Source organism: Musca autumnalis, unplaced genomic scaffold, assembly GCF_047663935.1.
Source record: "Musca autumnalis isolate F117 unplaced genomic scaffold, ASM4766393v1 scaffold_3, whole genome shotgun sequence".
In the NCBI taxonomy this organism is placed as follows: Eukaryota; Metazoa; Arthropoda; class Insecta; order Diptera; family Muscidae; genus Musca; species Musca autumnalis.
This window is the reverse complement of record NW_027411866.1, coordinates 41,998,070-42,016,810: the sequence shown is the minus strand read 5'-3', so window position 1 is coordinate 42,016,810 and position 18,741 is coordinate 41,998,070. Positions and strand designations below refer to the sequence as shown.

Genomic DNA, 18,741 nt, shown 5'->3' with positions numbered 1-18,741 from the left:
GTGAGATGCAGTAGATGTCAGGACTGGGTGCATCTAAGGGGTTGCTCTGGACTCGTCCACGTAAGGGACTACGACAGGGACTATGTTGCTGCATGCTGTGTGAACACAGTTCCCAGTGAGTCGTCGTCGGATTACGAGACTCCCTCGTCGTCTGATTACGAAACTCCCCCGCAGTCCCCTCGACAGCAACCGCACACGCAGCCTTTAACACCAGCCGTTGTTGTCCCAATCCCCGAAAATGCAGCCTTTTTGCAATTGAATTGCAATGGATTCCGAGGTAAGATCGAGGAGATAGTAGATTTTATGAGTTGGAAGAACATCAAGGTCGCGGCGGTGCAGGAAACCAAGCTGAACAACAACCACAGCTTAGAGCATTGTGGTGGTTACAATGTTCTGAGGAAAGATCGCACCAGAAGTGGATGTGGGGGATTGGCTTTCCTATTGCACCATTCTGTCCAATACAGACCTATCTCGCTTGAGCCTGTCTCTAATGACCCATACATGGAATGTATGGGGGTAGCAGTCAGGTGTGGAGCTGCCGAGATAGAGTTGCTGAATGTATACATACCGCCGAGAAATAGCTGTATCCCTGATTATAGGCCTGACATTAGCCCGCTCTTGCAAGGTCATAATCGTCTGGTCCTGGGGGATTTTAATGCGCATCATGAGATGTGGCATTCGGCCCTCGGAAATGACCAGAGAGGTACAGCGCTAGCTGAGCAGATTGATAGCTCTACGTTTTGCACGGTCAATGAGGACGCCCCTACCAGAATTAGAGGAGAGTGTCACAGTTCGCCTGACATAACCATCGTGTCACCTGGTCTGACAAATGACGTTACCTGGCAACCCGTCATTTCCCTTGGATCAGACCATCTCCCCATAATAGTCTCCATTAGCAGACCACCCGACTTCATCACCTCTGAACGCCGCACGTTCGTCAATCATAAAAAACTGATTGGCCGAGTTTCAGAGAGTTCACCAATCACCGCTTTAGAGAATTGCCCAATCCTTCTGATGTTCGGGTAGCGGAAAGGACGTTCCGGAACATCATCACTGCTGCAGCCGCTCGCCATATCCCTGCTGGTCGAATACCCGAAGTAAGACCAAATTTCCCAGCAGAGGCGACGGGATTAGCAAACGAGCGTGATGAGCTTCGTCGTATCAACCTCAATGACCCCAGAGTCAGGGAGCTGACACTGGAAGTTAACAGGCTGGTTGGCGAGCATAAGCGGAACAAATGGTTAAATCATCTGAAGAGCTGCAACATTGGAGCCGGTATAGGTGAATTGTGGACAACGGTTAAGTCACTCTCGAACCCTGGAAGAAGGGAAGATAGGACCTCAGTCATGTTTGGCGACGTTACGTTGACTGACCGAAGGGGTGAGCAAGCTATTTTAATCGACAGTTTGTCGATCACCCCGGCCTCGAGAGTGACAGGGCGAAGAGAAGACTACTACGTCGGATCAAATATTTTCCTGCCAATGATGAACCACCACAATTTACTATGGATGATGTGGCGAATGCCATCAGGAACCCTAACTCATCCAAAGCGTTGGGACTTGATGGAATCTTCATGGTAATGCTGTAAAAGCTAGATGAGTCGGGAGTCGAGTATCTCACCAATGTTTCCAACCTGTCGCTAGCCACCCATATCGTTACCGAAGTCTAGAAAATGAACAGGGTGGTCCCGCTACTGAAGCCAGGCAAGGATGCCAGCAAAGGCGAATCGCACAGACCGTTTTCGATCATCAGCATGGGTTCCGTAAGCAGTACAACACTACGGCAATGTTGAGTGTCATCGTCACACTTCTTAGCAGAGAACGCAACCAGAACAAGCCGTGAGGAAAGTTTTGGTGGCGTTCAACTTATTAAAAGTCCTTGATATTCACAAGCACTCTCAACGCTGTTTAAGGACATTGACCTCACTACCCTCCGACCATGTTTGAAGCGTTGGATAATTAATTATATGTGTGGACGCCAGGAACAAGAAGTCGAAACACTGTAGATTGAAACAGGGAGTTCCCCAAGGTGGAGTGATTTCTCCGGAACAGTTTAACCCCTACCTCTCCTGTTTTCCAACCTCTCTAGACGGCACTGAGATCGTAACATATGCGGGCGATCTAGGCGTCGTGACCTATCGTCGAGGACATAAGTGATAGGTTAAATGTCTAATAGCTGATTTAGCGGATGCGCGCTACATCCACTTTCACACTGTTTACCAAGGCGGACGGCTGAAATGAGGCTCCCACTGAACATATTGGTTGATGGTGTCCTGATTCCTACCACTAACTACCCCAAAATAGTGGGTGGAACGTTCGATAGCATGTTTAAGTCGCACGCGCAAGTCACAGCTATTTGCGATAAGATCAGAAGTAGGAACAAGGTCCTCAAGTCGCCGGCCTGTGTAAGCTATGCATGAGCATCCCTCCTACGATCTAGTGGACATGCAAAGGGAGAACCTCTAGATCAATAAGACTATCACGCAGACTTGAATACCATTCATGGTGTTGCAGTTGGGCATGCAGTTCGAAGGTAGAAACATATTTCCGTTCCTACAACAACAACAACAACTTCCTTCGTTATCACCTTCATGTGGACACCAGGATACTGTCAGTCAGACATAATACTGTGTTGCTGACTAGACAGTTCCTGCTGGCATCCTATCTGCCGTGTCATCCCAGATACCACACTGTGATGGAAGACCCATATCATTGTTGATTTTGGGTTGGTGCTGTAGGTTTCCTTATAAGTTCCAACGCCTAATATAAAAACACAGATTTAACTGTGGACTTTTTAAGATGCTTTCACTTGATTTAGATGCTATGATTTGCGTGTTACTCGTAACAAAACCTGAAGTTTTAGCATCTAATTTTAAAAACTTCTTGAGCCAATGTCATGCAATGAAAAACTGCACTTGTTTCAAATGCGTATGCCTCACTGTGTTGCTGACTAGACAGTTCCTGCTGGCATCCTATCTGCCGTGTCATCCCAGATACCACACTGTGATGGAAGACCCATATCATTGTTGATTTTGGGTTGGTGCTGTAGGTTTCCTTATAAGTTCCAACGCCTAATATAAAAACACAGATTTAACTGTGGACTTTTTAAGATGCTTTCACTTGATTTAGATGCTATGATTTGCGTGTTACTCGTAACAAAACCTGAAGTTTTAGCATCTAATTTTAAAAACTTCTTGAGCCAATGTCATGCAATGAAATCCTGCACTTGTTTCAAATACGTATGCCTCACCTGTTGATACATAACAAACAATAGCAGCGCAATTATTCTCATAATTCCAACGTCTTCTTATTGATATCGTATAATCACTAATTGAGCAACCGGTCTCTTCATCTGGAAAAGAGAAATACAAAAATCATATTTCATAAATTATTTTATCCTTTACATTTTTCTCTGTTCTACAACAAACTCAACTTACATTCAAAACGATCATTGTGTGTATGAGCCCAAACTTGCCACTCCACTAATGCCTCACGTGGCAGTGCTGGCACCACAATATAATCCATTATGGCATTTGTTGTACGTCTCTCCCATTGACGGCGTGCCTCCGCTATGAAGGCTGGATGTGTTACAAAACATATGCCATGTACCACATCACGTAGCTGACCCTGGGCATTCATAGCCTTGGCAATACGTGAGATGTGGCGTAAAGTTAATTTACATTGAGGGCGTATGCCACCTTCAATGATTGTCATACTGCCAGGTACTAAAGCAATTTGACCAGATATATAGGTAATCTCACCAATCTGTAAACAAGTAAAACAAACAAATGAAAGTAGGTTAAAAGAACAACATTCTATTGACGATGAACGAACACATGCATGCATACCTTTGTGGATTGACTGTATGGTCCAATATTGGCTGGTGCCCAATGCGATATACTCTGCACGTGCATTGTATGGCGTTTGCAAAGGGCATCATTTGTACTGCTGCAACTGCTGGTATTCATAATGTCATCGGATGAACCACCTTCCGATGACCCCTCCTGTATGGAGATGGTGGCACGACGACGTTGTGGTGACTTGAAAGCAATTGCCTCGATTATAACATGACATTCTTCGGGCAAAGGACATTCCACACAAACACGGGTTGGTGGATTTTGGAAATTGAAAGCTTGTCCATAAATACGATTTAGGGTTTGATATTCACTAATGGAACGCACATAGAGAGTTATATAACAGTAATTAGTCATTTCATAATTGTGTTCGGTGGCCAAGGAACGTAGGGAGTCAATGGCAAGTTGCATGCCTTCATCTAGGGTGGGTGCACAACCTGAAAATGGGAAGAAAATGTAATGGTTAAACTGATCCACGTTTATTAATGGTCCTTTAGAAAAATATTTTTAAAAAATCCACGCTTATTAATGGTCCTTTAGAAGAATATTTTTAAAAAATCCACGCTTATTAATGGTCCTTTAGAAAAATATTTATTAAAAAATCCACGCTTATTAATGGTCCTTTAGAAAAATATTTTTAAAAAATCCACGCTTATTAATGGTCCTTTAGAAAAATATTTTTAAAAAATCCACGCTTATTAATGGTCCTTTAGAAAAATATTTTTAAAAAATCCACGCTTATTAATGGTCCTTTAGAAAAATATTTTTAAAAAATCCACGCTTATTAAAGGTCCTTTAGAAAAATATTTTTAAAAAATCCACGCTTATTAAAGGTCCTTTAGAAAAATATTTTTAAAAAATCCACGCTTATTAATGGTCCTTTAGAAAAATATTTTTAAAAAATCCACGCTTATTAATGGTCCTTTAGAAAAATATTTATTAAAAAATCCACGCTTATTAATGGTCCTTTAGAAAAATATTTTTAAAAAATCCACGCTTATTAATGGTCCTTTAGAAAAATATTTTTAAAAAATCCACGCTTATTAATAATGGTCCTTTAGAAAAATATTTTTAAAAAATCCACGCTTATTAATGGTCCTTTAGAAAAATATTTATTAAAAAATCCACGCTTATTAATGGTCCTTTAGAAAAATATTTTTAAAAAATCCACGCTTATTAATGGTCCTTTAGAAAAATATTTTTAAAAAATCCACGCTTATTAATGGTCCTTTAGAAAAATATTTATTAAAAAATCCACGCTTATTAATGGTCCTTTAGAAAAATATTTTTAAAAAATCCACGCTTATTAATGGTCCTTTAGAAAAATATTTTTAAAAAATCCACGCTTATTAATGGTCCTTTAGAAAAATATTTTTAAAAAATCCACGCTTATTAATGGTCCTTTAGAAAAATATTTATTAAAAAATCCACGCTTATTAATGGTCCTTTAGAAAAATATTTTTAAAAAATCCACGCTTATTAATGGTCCTTTAGAAAAATATTTTTAAAAAATCCACGCTTATTAATGGTCCTTTAGAAAAATATTTATTAAAAAATCCACGCTTATTAATGGTCCTTTAGAAAAATATTTTTAAAAAATCCACGCTTATTAATGGTCCTTTAGAAAAATATTTTTAAAAAATCCACGCTTATTAATGGTCCTTTAGAAAAATATTTTTAAAAAATCCACGCTTATTAATGGTCCTTTAGAAAAATATTTATTAAAAAATCCACGCTTATTAATGGTCCTTTAGAAAAATATTTTTAAAAAATCCACGCTTATTAATGGTCCTTTAGAAAAATATTTTTAAAAAATCCACGCTTATTAATGGTCCTTTAGAAAAATATTTTTAAAAAATCCACGCTTATTAATGGTCCTTTAGAAAAATATTTTTAAAAAATCCACGCTTATTAATGGTCCTTTAGAAAAATATTTTTAAAAAATCCACGCTTATTAATGGTCCTTTAGAAAAATATTTTTAAAAAATCCACGCTTATTAATGGTCCTTTAGAAAAATATTTTTAAAAAATCCACGCTTATTAATGGTCCTTTAGAAAAATATTTTTAAAAAATCCACGCTTACTAATGGTCCTTTAGAAAAATATTTTTAAAAAATCCACGCTTATTAATGGTCCTTTAGAAAAATATTTTTAAAAAATCCACGCTTATTAATGGTCCTTTAGAAAAATATTTTTAAAAAATCCACGCTTATTAATGGTCCTTTAGAAAAATATTTTTAAAAAATCCACGCTTATTAATGGTCCTTTAGAAAAATATTTTTAAAAAATCCACGCTTATAAAGGGTCGCTTAGAAAAATATTTTTAAAAAATCCACACTTATAAAGGGTCGCTTAGAAAATATTTTTATGAAATCCACGTTTATTAATGGTCCTTTAGAAAAATATTTTTAAAAATTCCACGCTTATTACAGGACCTTTAAAAAATATTTTTAAAAATTCCACGCTTATTACAGGACCTTTAAAAATATTTTTATAAAATCCATGCTTATAAATAGTCATTTAGAAAAATATTTTTAAAAAATCCACGCTTATATTGGTCCTTTAGAAAAAAATTTTTTAAAAATCCACGCTTATTATTGGACCTTTATAAAATTATTTTTCAAATATTCACGCTTATTAATGGTCCTTTAAAAAAATATTTTTAAAAAATCCACGCTTATTAAGGGTCCTTTAGAAAAATATTTTTAAAAAATCCACGCTTATTAATGGTCCTTTAGAAAAATATTTTTAAAAAATCCACGCTTATTAATGGTCCTTTAGAAAAATATTTTTAAAAAATCCACGCTTATTAATGGTCCTTTAGAAAAATATTTTTAAAAAATCCACGCTTATTAATGGTCCTTTAGAAAAATATTTTTAAAAAATCCACGCTTATTAATGGTCCTTTAGAAAAATATTTTTAAAAAATCCACGCTTATTAATGGTCCTTTAGAAAAATATTTTTAAAAAATCCACGCTTATTAATGGTCCTTTAGAAAAATATTTTTAAAAAATCCACGCTTATTAATGGTCCTTTAGAAAAATATTTTTAAAAAATCCACGCTTATTAATGGTCCTTTAGAAAAATATTTTTAAAAAATCCACGCTTATTAATGGTCCTTTAGAAAAATATTTTTAAAAAATCCACGCTTATTAATGGTCCTTTAGAAAAATATTTTTAAAAAATCCACGCTTATTAATGGTCCTTTAGAAAAATATTTTTAAAAAATCCACGCTTATTAATGGTCCTTTAGAAAAATATTTTTAAAAAATCCACGCTTATTAATGGTCCTTTAGAAAAATATTTTTAAAAAATCCACGCTTATTAATGGTCCTTTAGAAAAATATTTTTAAAAAATCCACGCTTATTAATGGTCCTTTAGAAAAATATTTTTAAAAAATCCACGCTTATTAATGGTCCTTTAGAAAAATATTTTTAAAAAATCCACGCTTATTAATGGTCCTTTAGAAAAATATTTTTAAAAAATCCACGCTTATTAATGGTCCTTTAGAAAAATATTTTTAAAAAATCCACGCTTATTAATGGTCCTTTAGAAAAATATTTTTAAAAAATCCACGCTTATTAATGGTCCTTTAGAAAAATATTTTTAAAAAATCCACGCTTATTAATGGTCCTTTAGAAAAATATTTTTAAAAAATCCACGCTTATTAATGGTCCTTTAGAAAAATATTTTTAAAAAATCCACGCTTATTAATGGTCCTTTAGAAAAATATTTTTAAAAAATCCACGCTTATTAATGGTCCTTTAGAAAAATATTTTTAAAAAATCCACGCTTATTAATGGTCCTTTAGAAAAATATTTTTAAAAAATCCACGCTTATAAAGGGTCGCTTAGAAAAATATTTTTAAAAAATCCACACTTATAAAGGGTCGCTTAGAAAATATTTTTATGAAATCCACGTTTATTAATGGTCCTTTAGTAAAATATTTTTAAAAATTCCACGCTTATTACAGGACCTTTAAAAAATATTTTTAAAAATTCCACGCTTATTACAGGACCTTTAAAAATATTTTTATAAAATCCATGCTTATAAATAGTCATTTAGAAAAATATTTTTAAAAAATCCACGCTTATATTGGTCCTTTAGAAAAAAATTTTTTAAAAATCCACGCTTATTAATGGACCTTTATAAAATTATTTTTCAAATATTCACGCTTATTAATGGTCCTTTAAAAAAATATTTTTAAAAAATCCACGCTTATTAAGGGTCCTTTAGAAAAATATTTTTAAAAAATCCACGCTTATTAATGGTCCTTTAGAAAGATATTTTTAAAAAATCCACGCTTATTAATGGTCCTTTAGAAAAATATTTTTAAAAAATCCACGCTTATTAAAGGTCCTTTAGAAAAATATTTTTAAAAAATCCACGCTTATTAATGGTCCTTTAGAAAAATATTTTTAAAAAATCCACGCTTATTAATGGTCCTTTAGAAAAATATTTTTAAAAAATCCACGCTTATTAATGGTCCTTTAGAAAAATATTTTTAAAAAATCCACGCTTATTAATGGTCCTTTAGAAAAATATTTTTAAAAAATCCACGCTTATTAATGGTCCTTTAGAAAAATATTTTTAAAAAAATCCACGCTTATTAATGGTCCTTTAGAAAAATATTTTTAAAAAATCCACGCTTATTAATGGTCCTTTAGAAAAATATTTTTAAAAAATCCACGCTTATTAATGGTCCTTTAGAAAAATATTTTTAAAAAATCCACGCTTATTAATGGTCCTTTAGAAAAATATTTTTAAAAAATCCACGCTTATTAATGGTCCTTTAGAAAAATATTTTTAAAAAATCCACGCTTATTAATGGTCCTTTAGAAAAATATTTTTAAAAAATCCACGCTTATTAATGGTCCTTTAGAAAAATATTTTTAAAAAATCCACGCTTATTAATGGTCCTTTAGAAAAATATTTTTAAAAAATCCACGCTTATAAAGGGTCGCTTAGAAAAATATTTTTAAGGAATTCTTAGATCCCTTAGTCACAAAGCAATTGTATATATCCTTTGTTCGCTCCAATCTGGAGTATGGATCTATTATTTGGAACCCTGCATATCCTATTCATGCTAAGGTCATTGAATCTGTCCAAAAGCAGTTTCTTTTGTTTTGCCTGAGAGGTCGTGGTTGGAATTCACAAACTTTACCCTCATATGAACATAGATTAAACTTAATAAAGTTGCCCACATTAAAAAGTCGTCGGACAATGCTAAATGTAACTTTTATTTTAAACGTAATTCATGGCAAAATAATTTCAGATTTTCTATTAAACAGAATCCGTTTTTATGTCCCTATTAGACCCACACGTAATTACTCACTTCTTCATATTAATTATTTTACATCCGATTATGCAAACAACGATCCACTCCGCCGTCTCCTTCTTGAATTTAACAAATTATATAATCTTATAGATCTGTCTGAAAATCGTGAGTCTTTAAAAAGAAAATTAATCATATACCTTAACACATAGTTTCTACATCAACGGTTGAAATTAATTCAGTTTTTGTATATAATTAGTTAGTAGTCTAGTCTGTAAGGATTTTGTATCTATAGACTTAAGAAATAAAAAAAAAAAAAAAAAAAAAATCCACACTTATAAAGGGTCGCTTAGAAAATATTTTTATGAAATCCACGTTTATTAATGGTCCTTTAGAAAAATATTTTTAAAAACTCGACGCTTATTACAGGACCTTTAAAAAATATTTTTAAAAATTCCACGCTTATTACAGGACCTTTAAAAATATTTTTATAAAATCCATGCTTATAAATAGTCATTTAGAAAAATATTTTTAAAAAATCCACGCTTATATTGGTCCTTTAGAAAAAAATTTTTTAAAAATCCACGCTTATTAATGGACCTTTATAAAAATATTTTTAAAATATTCACGCTTATTAATGGTCCTTTAGAATTTTAGATTTTCTTCTTATGGTGTTAGGTTCGATCTCGTTCGGTGCTGTATGCACAACAACAATCAACTTACCCTGTATACCAGCAACCCACATCCAACCTTTGTTATTGATTGATACCATTGGTCGATTATTAATTGGACGGAATTCTCTTTCATATTTTAGTGGGCTAGGTGGTTGGGTAACCATTAGACCGCCAGCCAACGATGACATCCCACTACCAGCATTACCACCCGGTAAACCACCTGTAGCCGTTAGCGCCATTGACGATATGGCCAAGGACAAACTGCCACAAACTGCTGCTGTACTACTGCCCAATGGACGTGGCGGACCAAAACTACCGGCCTGCAATGAGGCAGCACACAGAGCAGCCGACGAGGAGAGCAACGTAGATGGTGTTTGTTCATCGACACTTGCGCTCTTCGTCACAATCGGTATGGGTGATGATGAGGTGGCAAGATGTCGACCAAATGAATTGCTGCGCGATATCAATTCATTCTGGCTAAGAGATTCACGCATGCGTGTCTCCTTTTCGATTAGTTCCAGTTCAGTTTCACTGAGATCGGGATCACTGAGGTCACTGTATGTCGATTCATTGAGGTCACTTATATAGTCCAGAGATTTTTTCACAAGTACATCACAGCTCTGTTGCGGTTCTTTGGGTTGTAGCGATAATTTGGTGAAATTAATATAGCCCACCGGGCATATGGGATCAGCCGAACTGATGACAGTTTGAATATCTTCGCTGAAGGGTAAAATGAAATAAAAAAAAATTAATTAAATAGAAACAAAAAACATAACCTCACAAACACTTACACTACAATACGTTGTTTGAATAGCGGACAATCCAGGGTGAATGTTTCATATTCACCACCCTCACCGCACACATTCAAACCGTATTTATCACGCATTTTCAATAAATGTGGTTGTATCTCTCTAAGAGATTTCCCTAAATGGCGATCAGGAACTAAACCTAAAGTTGCTACCTGCAAATGAATCAAAGAAGGGTGTTGGGGGTTATATTTGAATTGGAACAATTGCTGAAAATTCCAGTGGACCTACCTTTATTAATATGGCATGTACTTGACAATCAATCATTTCCTGTAGCAGTTCAGTCTGATCTCTCCTCCATAGATAGGCTAGTGATACCAAATTTAAGCGACTGCAAACATTTTCCACCCGAACTCTTTGATAATCGGAGAGTATGGCACCAACAGCAACCGCTTCAGCTTGTACTTCTTCCTGCAAGTAAAAGAAGACACAAACGAAATGAAAATAAAGCAATTGAAGGAAGAAAAAAAAAAGTCAAAATCTGGTGGTTGGTCAAAAGTGAAGATAAAGATTAAATCAATTGAAGAAGAGGAAAAGACAAGTTTCGAAGGACAAACTGAAATGAGATCTCTGATGACCAAAACGAGGGAAACAGTCACATAATTAAGGAGATTGATTGGACATTAAAAACGTATTACGTTGACTTCTACCCTAACCGAAGCAAATGTATGTATTTATAGAAAGCAGAGATACCTGGACTGAAGGTAAACTCCCTCTAGACGATTTGACAAAATATATGCATTTGAATATAAGTTGGAGAAAGGATTTGGGTGCAAAAATTCAGCCATCAAAAACTCCTATAAACTCAGCGCAATCTCACGGCAGCAGGTTCTCTCGTACCGGCGGCTGCCACCTCAGTGTTCATATGTCTGTATTTGTATCGTTTTTCTATTTTGGGAGCAGCATATCCCGGAATGCCTGCTCCGGATTCTTTTGGAAAACCCAGGACCAATATATTTATGCTCGGCTTGTCACATACGCATCTTCACTCCCATATAAAACCTTCGGTGAGATGCAAGAGATGTCAGGAGTGGGCAATTCTAAGGGGTTGCTTTGGACTTGTCCATGCGAGGGACTACGACAGGGACTACATATGTTTTGCATGCTCCGTGAACACTGCTCCCAGCGAGTAGTCGTCAGATTACGAAACTCCCCCAAAGTCCCCCAAACGGCAACCGCACACGCAGCATTTAACACCAGCTGTTGCTGTTACAATAGCCATAGTGGTATAGCGTTGGTTGAGCAGATTGATAGCTCTACGTTTTACACGGTCAATGATGACGCCCCTACCAGAATTAGCGGAGGGTTCGCCGGACATAACCATCGTGTCACCTGGTCTGACAACTGACGTTACCTGTCAACCCGTCATTTCTCTTGAATCAACCATCTTCCCATTATTGTCTCCATCAGCAGACCGCCCGATTTCATCACGTCTGAATGCCACACTTTCGTCAATCCTTCTGATGTTCGTGTAGCGGAAAGGACGTTCCGAGATATCATCACTGCTACAGCAGCTCGCTATATATCCAGCAGAGACGACGGGATTGACAAATAAGCGTGATGTAGGAAGCGTGGTATAGGAAAAGTCATCTCCGGTGATCTTTTGTATAGGAAAAGTCATTTCCGGTGAACTTTTGTATTGGAAAAGTCATCTCCGGTGAACTTTGGTGTAGGAAAAGTCATCTTCGGTGAACTTTTGTGTAGGAAAAGTCATCTCCGGTGAACTTTTGTATTGGAAAAGTTATCTCCGGTGAACTTTTGTATTGGAAAAGTCATCTCCGGTGAACTTTTGTATTGGAAAAGTCATCTCCGGTGAACTTTTGCATTGGAAAAGTCATCTCTGGTGAACTTTTGTGTAGGAATAGTCATCTCCGGTGAACTTTTGTATTGGAAAAGTCATCTCCGGTGAACTTTTGCATTGGAAAAGTCATCTCCGGTGAACTTTTGTGTAGGAATAGTCATCTCCAGTGATCTTTTGTATTGGAAAAGTCATCTCCGGTGAACTTTTGTATTGGGAAAGTCATATCCGGTTAACTTTTGTATAGGAAAAGTCATCTCCGGTGAACTTTTGTATAGGAAAAGTCATCTCCGGTGATCTTTTGTATAGGAAAAGTCATCTCTGGTGATCTTTTGTATAGGAAAAGTCATCTCCGGTGAACTTTTGTATAGGAAAAGTCATATCCAGTGATCTTTAGTATAGGAAAAGTCATCTCCGGTGAACTTTTGTATTGGAAAAGTCATCTCCGGTGAACTTTTGTATAGGAAAAGTCATCTCCAGTCATCTTTAGTATAGGAAAAGTCATCTCCGGTGAACTTTTGTATTGGAAAAGTCATCTCCGGTGAACTTTTGTATTGGAAAATCATCTCCGGTGAACTTTTGTATAGAAAAAGTCATCTCCGGGGATCTTTTGTACAGGAAAAGTCATCTCCGGTGAACTTTTGTATTGGGAAAGTCATATCCGGTTAACTTTTGTATAGGAAAAGTCATCTCCGGTGAACTTTTGTAATGGAAAAGTCATCTCCGGTGAACTTTTGTGTAGGAAAAGTCATCTCCGGTGATCTTTTGTATAGGAAACATCATCTCCGGTGAACTTTTGGAAAAGCACAAGACATGACCAAAGTCATGTTTGACGACGTTTCGCTGACTGATTCGAAGAGGTACGCAAGTTATTTTAATCGACAGCTTGTCGATCACCCCGGGAAGGGGGAAGAGAAGAGTACTATGTCGCATTAGATCTCTTTTTGCCGAGCCTGCTAAGTCTTCCAAAGCGCTGGGTCCAAGATGCAATCTCTGAAACAGCTGGAGGTGTCGGGAATCGAATATCTCACTAAAGTTCTAAACCTGTCGCTAGCCATCCACATCGTGTCCGAAGTCTGGAGAATGGGCAGGGTGGTCGCGCTACTGAATCCGGGCAAGGATGCCAGCAAAGGTGAGAAATAAAACAGAAATAGATATCCAGTTGCCGATCATCAGCAGGGATTCCGTAAGGAGCACAGCTCTATAACAATGCTGCACACCATCTGCCCACATATTTGTCGATGACTCAACCAGAACAAGCCGTGCGATAGGACAGTGTTTGGTGTCATTCTACTTATCAAAATCCTTTGATACTGTCAAGATATTTGTTTAAATGTTTAACCTCTACCTCTCCTGTATTCCACCTGCTCCTGCTCGTAACCTTTCCTGAAATCATTTGTGAAAGGCTGAATTCCTATTTGACAAATATCTGCCACTAAATCTGCGGCAGCAGAATTCCGAACACCAACTACCCCAAGATTCTAGGGGCCACATTCGACAGCATGTTCACATCGTCCGGGCATGCCACAACTATCTGCGATAAGCTGAAATGTAGGAATAAAGTCCTCAAGACCCTGCATGCATGATTTCGTTGCAGTACTTGCTTAAGTGTTACCGTGAGAGCCATCGTAATCACCATATGGTGGATAGGAACATAGATAGGATAGACATGTTCGGAGCGATCTTCATGATCTGGAAAGAGAGGTCCAACGTTACAATGCCATTCACACAGATGCAGTCGCAGATACCATAAACCATAAACAACTATCGCAGCTAAGGAGCGTCAGGTGCCACGACAAACCAGAATAATTTTGGCTCAACTTCGCTCGAGATGGTGTAGCCGTCTAAATTCCTATAGGACAAGGATCGATGACATCGTGCAAAACATCTGCCCAGCATGCCGCACATGCTCGCACGACACACTGGAACATTTCAACTACCCTACCAAACCTACTCAACTAACTCCAGTAGCTTTGGGGTTACAACCCATAGAAGCAGCCGCATTCCTAGAACTGGACATAGACCCAGAGCCAGGTTAAGCAGAAAAACGAACTTACAAACATATCATATGTTGTTACAACAACAACATTAAATCGATGTAAATATTACCACAAGAAGTACCTTCGTTAAACATTTTAAAACGTTCCTCGAACAGCCCTTAAACTGCTCTTAAGCAAAATTTTTTAAATTTTTGTTTGGAGAGGTACCCTGAGGTGTTGTTCTAAAGCTCACCAGTCTTTTCAGTTGGTGCTGGCAGAGTTTTTCAGAGCTATTCATTGTTTCAGAAAGTATGGACTCGCATTCGAAAAAAGTGTACCATCGCAATATGGTGAGCAAGGATAACGCACACAAAAAAAGATCAAATCGCACACCATTTTAGAGAAAAAAATGTGTACTTTTCTTGGCGACCTATATCCTGCCTTGCCTGTAGTTATGTAGCTGAATATATTTTGTATACTACTTTTTGAAGAAAATACTGTCTAAAGTTTATAACGGGATTAACAAAATTCTGCTGAATTGATTTTTACGGAATTCAGCAAGGGAATATTTGTTCAAAATATTAGCTGAATATAGTCAGAGAAGGCAACAAATTCCCCAAAATTCTGAAATTATGCCTAAACTCTCATTTGTATTGCAAAAATATCTTGCTGAATACGAAAAACGTAGCTGAATAGCTTTTGTTTGTTACTATTTGAAGAAAATGCAGTCTAAAGTTTATAATTGGAGTAACAAAATCCTTGGTGAATTGATTTTAATGGAATTCATGAAGGTTTAAAGATATTTTTAAGAAAAATCCTAATATTTAGAAATATTATTTTTATATATTTAGCTGAATGCAGCAAAAAATGATAAGAATATCTCAAAAAGTATGAATTGAGGGTAAATTCTCATTTGCATTGTAAAAATGCCTTGCTGAATACAGCTGAATACGTTTTGTATGCCACTTTTTGATGAAAACACAGTCTATGCTTTATAATAGAAACATAAAAATACTTGCTGAATTGGTTTTAATCAAATTCAGCAAAGGTAAAATGTGTTTTTAAAGGAAAATTATTATTTTCTTAATATATTTGTTCAAAATTTTAGCTGAATGCTGCAATATTATGTCTAAACTCTCATTTGAATTGTAAAAATGTCTTGCTGAATTCAAGAAAATGTAGCTGAATAGCCTGTATATATTACATTTAAAAAAAACACTGTCTACACTTTGTAGTAGCATTATGAAAATACTTTCTGAATTGGTTTTGATTGAATTCAGCAAAGGCAAAAAGGTATTTCTAAAGGAACTTTTTTATATTCTCAATATATTTGTTCAAAATTTTAGCTGAATGCTGCAATATTATGTCTAAATTCTCATTTGAATTGTAAAAATGTCTTGCTGAATTCAAGGAAATGTAGCTGAATAGCCTGTATATATTACTTTTTAAAGAAAACACAGTATAGACATTGTATTAGCATTATGAAAATACTTTCTGAATTGGTTTTGATTGAATTCAGCAAAGGTAAAAGGTATTTCTAAAGGAACTTTTTTATATATTTGTTCAAAAATTTAGCTGAATGCTGCAATAGAGGACGAAATTGCCTAAAACTATTAAATTATGTCTAAATACTCATTTGCATTGTAAAAATGTCTTTCTGAATTCAAGAAAATGTAGCTGAATAGCCTATGTATATTACTTTTTAAAGAAAACACAGTCTAGACTTTGTAGTAGCATTATGAAAATACTTTCTGAATTGGTATTGATTGAATTCAGCAAAGGTAAAAGGTATTTCTAAAGGATCTTTTTTTATATTCTCAATATATTTGTTCAAAATTTTAGCTGAATGCTGCAATAGAGGACGAAATTGCCTAAAACTATTAAATTATGTCTAAATACTCATTTGCATTGTAAAAATGTCTTGCTGAATTCAAGAAAATGTAGCTGAATAGCCTGTATATATTACTTTTTAAAGAAAACACTGTCTATACTTTGCAATAGCATTATGAAAATTGTTTCTGAATTGGTTTTAATCAAATTCAGCAAAGGTAAAAGGTATTTTTAAAGGAAAATTTTTATATTCTCAATATATTTGTTCAAAATTTTTGTTGAATGCTGCAATATTATGTCTAAATTCTCATTTGAATTGTAAAAATGTCTTGCTGAATTCAAGAAAATGTAGCTGAATAGCCTTTATATATTACTTTTTAAAGAAAACACAATCTAGATTTTGTAATAGCATTATGAAAATTGTTTCTGAATTGGTTTTAATTGAATTCAGCAAAGGTAAAAGGTATTTTTTAAAGGAATTTTTTTTTGTATTCTCAATATATTTGTTCAAAATTTTAGCTGAATGCTGTAATAGAGGACGAAATTGCCTAAAACTATTAAATTATGTCTAAATACTGTCACTTGCATTGTAAAAATGTCTTTCTGAATTCAAGAAAATGTAGCTGAATAGCCTTTATATATTACTTTTTAAAGAAAATACAGTCTAGATTTTGTAATAGCATTATGAAAATTGTTTTTGAATTGGTTTTAATCAAATTCAGCAAAGGTAAAATGTATTTTTAATGGAAAATTTTAATTTTCTCAATTAATTTGTTCAAAATTTTAGCTGAATGCTGCAATATTACGTCTAAATTCTCATTTGAAATGTAAAAATGTCTTGCTGAATTCAAGAAAATGTAGCTGAATAGCCTGTATATATTACTTTTTAAAGAAAACACAGTCTAGACTTTGTAGTAGCATTATGAAAATACTTTCTAAATTGGTTTTGATTGAATTCAGCAAAGGTAAAAGGTATTTCTAAAGGAATATTTTTATGTTCTCAATATATTTGTTCAAAATTTTAGCTGAATGCTGCAATATTATGTCTAAATTCTCATTTGAATTGTAAAAATGTCTTGCTGAATTAAAAAAAAGTAGCTGAATAGCCTGTATATATTACTTTTTAAAGAAAACACAGTCTAGACTTTGTAATAGCATTATGAAAAATATTTCTGAATTGGTTTTAATCAAATTCAGCAAAGGTAAAATGTATTTTTAAAGGAAAATTTTTATTTTCCCAATATGTTTGTTCAAAATTTTAGCTGAATGCTGTAATATTATGTCTAAATTCTCATTTGAATTGTAAAATTGTCTTGCTGAATTCAAGAAAATGTAGCTGAATAGCCTGTATATATTACTTTTTTAAAGAAAACACAGTCTAGACTTTGTAATAGCATTATAAAAATACTTTCTGAATTGGTTTTGATTGAATACAGCAAAGGTAAAAGGTATTTCTAAAGGAACTTTTTTATATTTTCAATATATGTGTTCAAAATTTTAGCTGAATGCTGCAATATTATGCCTAAATTCTCATTTCATTTAGCTGAATGCTGTAATAGACGACGAAATTGCCTAAAACTATAAAATTATGTCTCTAAATACTCATTTGTATTGTAAAAATGTCTCGCTGAATACGAGAAAATGTAGCTGGATATACAGACCAGATGGTAGATTGGAAAGCAGTGATCGTTACGGTAATCGCAGTTAGTCCATTTACATTTTTTCGTTTCACCATTTTATGACTTATACCACTTGGAATTTGTTAATGGCAAGTGTATATTTTTTTATTATCTGTTTGTTTGTTTGTTTTTACACATATTTGATAAGAAGGGAATTATAATATACATACTACAACAATTTGTTTTCATATTTACAATATATATTTTTGTTGTTTTTGCAAAAGTTTTGCTCTCTTGACCAAAGAACAACAAAAAACAAGAAGTCGCTGAAAGTAACAGTGACTTATATTGCAAATAATTGTTGAAGATGATAATTTTAAAGATAAAATAAAATGAAAGGGAAATTTGCAAAATTCAATAACTTTGCATGAACATAAACAGCAAATTCTGAACAAATAAAAAAATTTAAGAATTTTTATTAACTCTTAAAGTCGATGATGTTTTTAATAGTTACCGCCAAAAAATTAAAGACAAACCCCATGGCAAATAGAACAATAATCATTAAACAAAATTTGTTTAAATAAAAAACCCATTACCAAACGACAAGAAATAAAAATAATAATCCTTCTTTTGGTTCAATTTGTTGATAGGAAAATAGAAGGCGGCTTAGTTTAATTAACATTTGATTGCAAATAAAGCATGCCGTCGGCGGTCGTCTCGCCTCCGCCGTAAATAAAACCAAAAGCTAACAAAAAGAACAAAAACAAGTGATGATGAATTATAAAGTAAATGTTAATAAATGCTTAAATAAATATTTGCCCAATTAAATTGAAAATGAAAATAAAAATTGTTTTGTTACTCAAGCGCAAAGCGATGGCAGGCAAGAGAAATATTTATTTTTGCCA

The 18,741-nt window shown here is 34.5% G+C and overlaps 1 protein-coding gene across 16 annotated transcripts in view; it reads right to left on the bottom strand.

The window, feature by feature from the left end:
- The window catches only part of LOC141397003 (uncharacterized), an 82,059-nt gene that overhangs the window by 3,825 nt on the left and 59,493 nt on the right, over positions 1–18,741 (bottom strand). For all 16 annotated transcript variants that reach the window (XM_073972762.1, XM_073972767.1, XM_073972756.1 and 13 more), the window contains exons 5-10: positions 10,842–11,021; positions 10,596–10,765; positions 9,854–10,524; positions 3,848–4,290; positions 3,437–3,764; positions 3,250–3,351 (exon numbers count right to left, since the gene is read on the bottom strand). In XM_073972762.1, the coding sequence (XP_073828863.1) occupies positions 3,250–3,351; positions 3,437–3,764; positions 3,848–4,290; positions 9,854–10,524; positions 10,596–10,765; positions 10,842–11,021 (1,894 nt within the window). The remainder of the gene's footprint in view (positions 1–3,249; positions 3,352–3,436; positions 3,765–3,847; positions 4,291–9,853; positions 10,525–10,595; positions 10,766–10,841; positions 11,022–18,741) is intronic.